This window comes from Aspergillus aculeatus (genome assembly GCF_001890905.1).
Source record: "Aspergillus aculeatus ATCC 16872 unplaced genomic scaffold ASPACscaffold_4, whole genome shotgun sequence".
NCBI classification, from domain to species: Eukaryota; Fungi; Ascomycota; class Eurotiomycetes; order Eurotiales; family Aspergillaceae; genus Aspergillus; species Aspergillus aculeatus.
In genome coordinates this window covers 1,752,182-1,754,861 of record NW_017962979.1, presented here as the reverse complement: position 1 = coordinate 1,754,861, position 2,680 = coordinate 1,752,182, and the positions used below count along the sequence as shown (strand labels likewise).

The following is a 2,680-nucleotide window of genomic DNA, read 5'->3' as shown; positions in this document are numbered from 1 at the left end:
ATCGACACATCCTCCCCTCTAGACCGGCGGCTCCTTTCGCGAATCTCCAATTCTCGTCCCCAATTGCTTCGACTATTCGTCGTTGCCGGTCTCTACCTTTCTGCCTCGACTATACCTGGACGGGAAAGAGGATTACCACCCTGTGGCAGACTCTCCATCCGAACTCGACTCCGACCGTGCATCTCGCGCCTGACCATAACCCGCACCACAATCGCTGATCTCTAGATCCGCTGCTTCTTCGACAGGCAGCTGGGGTGCCATCAGTTGCTCAATTGACATCTCTGCAATCTGATTGCGGACTTCCGTACCGAGAAACTCGATCCCATCGACATCGTGGAGGATCAGGGAGCTTTAATTCGCTACACTTCGCGCCGTACGACCACGCTCGGGGGAGACGGCGACCCCGAAAGTCCCTGGACGGAACAAGTAACACCTCTCAACTTGCACCAAATTCGAAATTGTGGCGTCGTTAAAATGCCTTCGCGTTTATCAACCCCCGTTCTGACAGTGGATACGGCCAAAATCCACAAGGTCGACACCGCCAATGCACAGAGCTTACATGGAATGTGGATGGGTAAGCATTGTCGGCTTTTGCAATCAGTCTACTGTGTGATGGCTGACTAGGATCTTCTCGCCAGTGTTCTCGAAATGCGCCGACTACATGGAAGAAGGACGTCGACTTGAGAATCTCAGCTGGAGACTCTGGACCCGCGAGACATTCTGCGTGGAACCGGAGACTAGCAGCGATACCTCGGTTTTGCCACTCCTCCGCACGGACACTTCGGACATGCCAGAACTTTCCGCCAGTGTCGAATCTGCCGCGTCCGACCAAGCTGACAGGATTGAACAGCACATCAAGCGGTCGAAGCTTGATCTCAAGCCTGCAGTTGTTCGTGAGGATTCAAGCCCTCTCTTGAGTCTGGCTCGTGGAAAAGAGAAGCATATCACATCCGAGGGTTTGGAACGCATGGTGCTGAACATCAAGGAGAAGAAGAGCTTGGAGCCTATTCCTCCCCAATCGATGACCACCCCTTTCCCTCCCGTTGTGGATATTACCCCACGCCCGGCCACTCCCACTCCTTCCTCCCCTACCGTCTCTACCGCGAAGCGGACGCCCTCACCGCCACCATATCCTCTTCACCAACAGCAGAACCAGTCCACGGAGTCGTGCTCCACTACAGCGCCCGAGGGCAACGAAAGCGACAACAGTGCCTGCGCTGCTGCTTCCGACACCAGTGTTTCTTCTTCCGGCATTATTCCTATGAGATGTGAATTGATCAAGTCCCCGAGCATCATCCGCGGATTCTCTCCTTCGCTTATATCCTCATCCTACCGATCGCAGCCGAGATTGGCACCCGAGCCTGGACCAGCCAAGCAATCGGGACAGCTTAAGCCTATGCCTTTCAAGAAAAAGGGCGGCATGTTCACACTTGGAGGCTCTTCTGGAGACGACGAGAGCTCCTTTGAAGATCGTATCACGATGCAAGGTCCTCACCGGAGCTCCCTATCGGATGAATTAAGCAAGCCGTCCTCCTCGAACAATCAAAGTCCAAAGAAGAAGGTGGCGTCCTTCAGAGATGAGAACGGAATTATCAAGCCCACTCGGGAACGGCTCGAGGAACATGAGGACGCTATCGAGACCGACGACGAAGTCTCTGAGAGCGCCATCGAGGATGACTCTGATTCTGATTGGGAGGATTCGGTCACCGAAAGTGGCCGGTCTAGTGTTGAGGAGCGCGAGCTTTTCCAGCGAGTCGATTCTCGGCCAAACCTCGTCTCCCGTCGGTCGATGCTGACCATGATGATGCATCAACCCACCAAAATGGGCGCAGCATCCCGGTCCACCCCGGCTCTTCAGCGGTCCCGCCTCACTTCACCCAACGGCCCCTCGATCCCGGCTTCACCGCCCGACGACGACGAGGAGAGTCTTACGATGCGCGGCCCCGATGTTCCTCGTTCCAAGCCGATTGTCATGAAGCCTACGTCTCAAGCCATCGCTCATTCGCCCCGCACGACTCGTCGGAACATGCTGGCTACTGAGTTGACGGAATCTCTCCGTCGCCACTTGCTGTGGGAGCGTCAGCAGAAGAGCGCCACCGCGAATGCCTTTTTAAAGCGACGCCACACCGCCCATGATATGGCCAATCTGCAAGAGTATCCTGGTCCCCAGGGCGCCCAGAAGGGTCAAACCTCGGGCCAAAATGCAGGTCCCACAACCAAACCTACCAGCCAAGGGAAGGATAAGACCGGCTCTTGGAATCACTACACCGACTTTGGACCTTGGGAATACCATGTTAAGGGATGGTAAACACTCCCCTTGGGTCTTGCAATCGCTATACCTCGACCTTCGATTATCCTTGACTTTCGTGTCATAGCACGTCCTCTTATCTGGTGGATATTGTTCATTGACAGTGATACCCGATCATCGAACGCTTTTTTTGTGTTTTTGTTTTTTTGTTTTGTTTTCACTTCACCATGTAAAGACCATCGATTGATTATCATCCTTGTGACACGTACCATCACGACTGCATTGCATATTGGCGCACTTCGGAATCATCTCTGGCCTTGTGTTTCGACCTGAACATTTTCTCTTTCGGGTCATTGCTATTCTACTTTTGCTATCTTTACATTGCATTGTGTGGCTGTCTGCTATCCTTCTACACGGGCCACTGGGGGGATC

At 53.8% G+C, this 2,680-nt stretch overlaps 1 protein-coding gene across 1 annotated transcript; it reads left to right on the top strand.

Annotated features, from left to right (window-relative positions):
• Positions 1–474: 474 nt before the first annotated feature.
• Positions 475–2,308, top strand: ASPACDRAFT_58731 (uncharacterized protein; the record flags this gene model as incomplete). Its single annotated transcript, XM_020203382.1, has 2 exons — positions 475–574; positions 639–2,308. 2 exons carry the CDS (start codon positions 475–477, stop codon positions 2,306–2,308), a joined length of 1,770 nt encoding a protein of 589 aa, XP_020058752.1.
• Between the last annotated feature and the right edge of the window lie 372 nt (positions 2,309–2,680).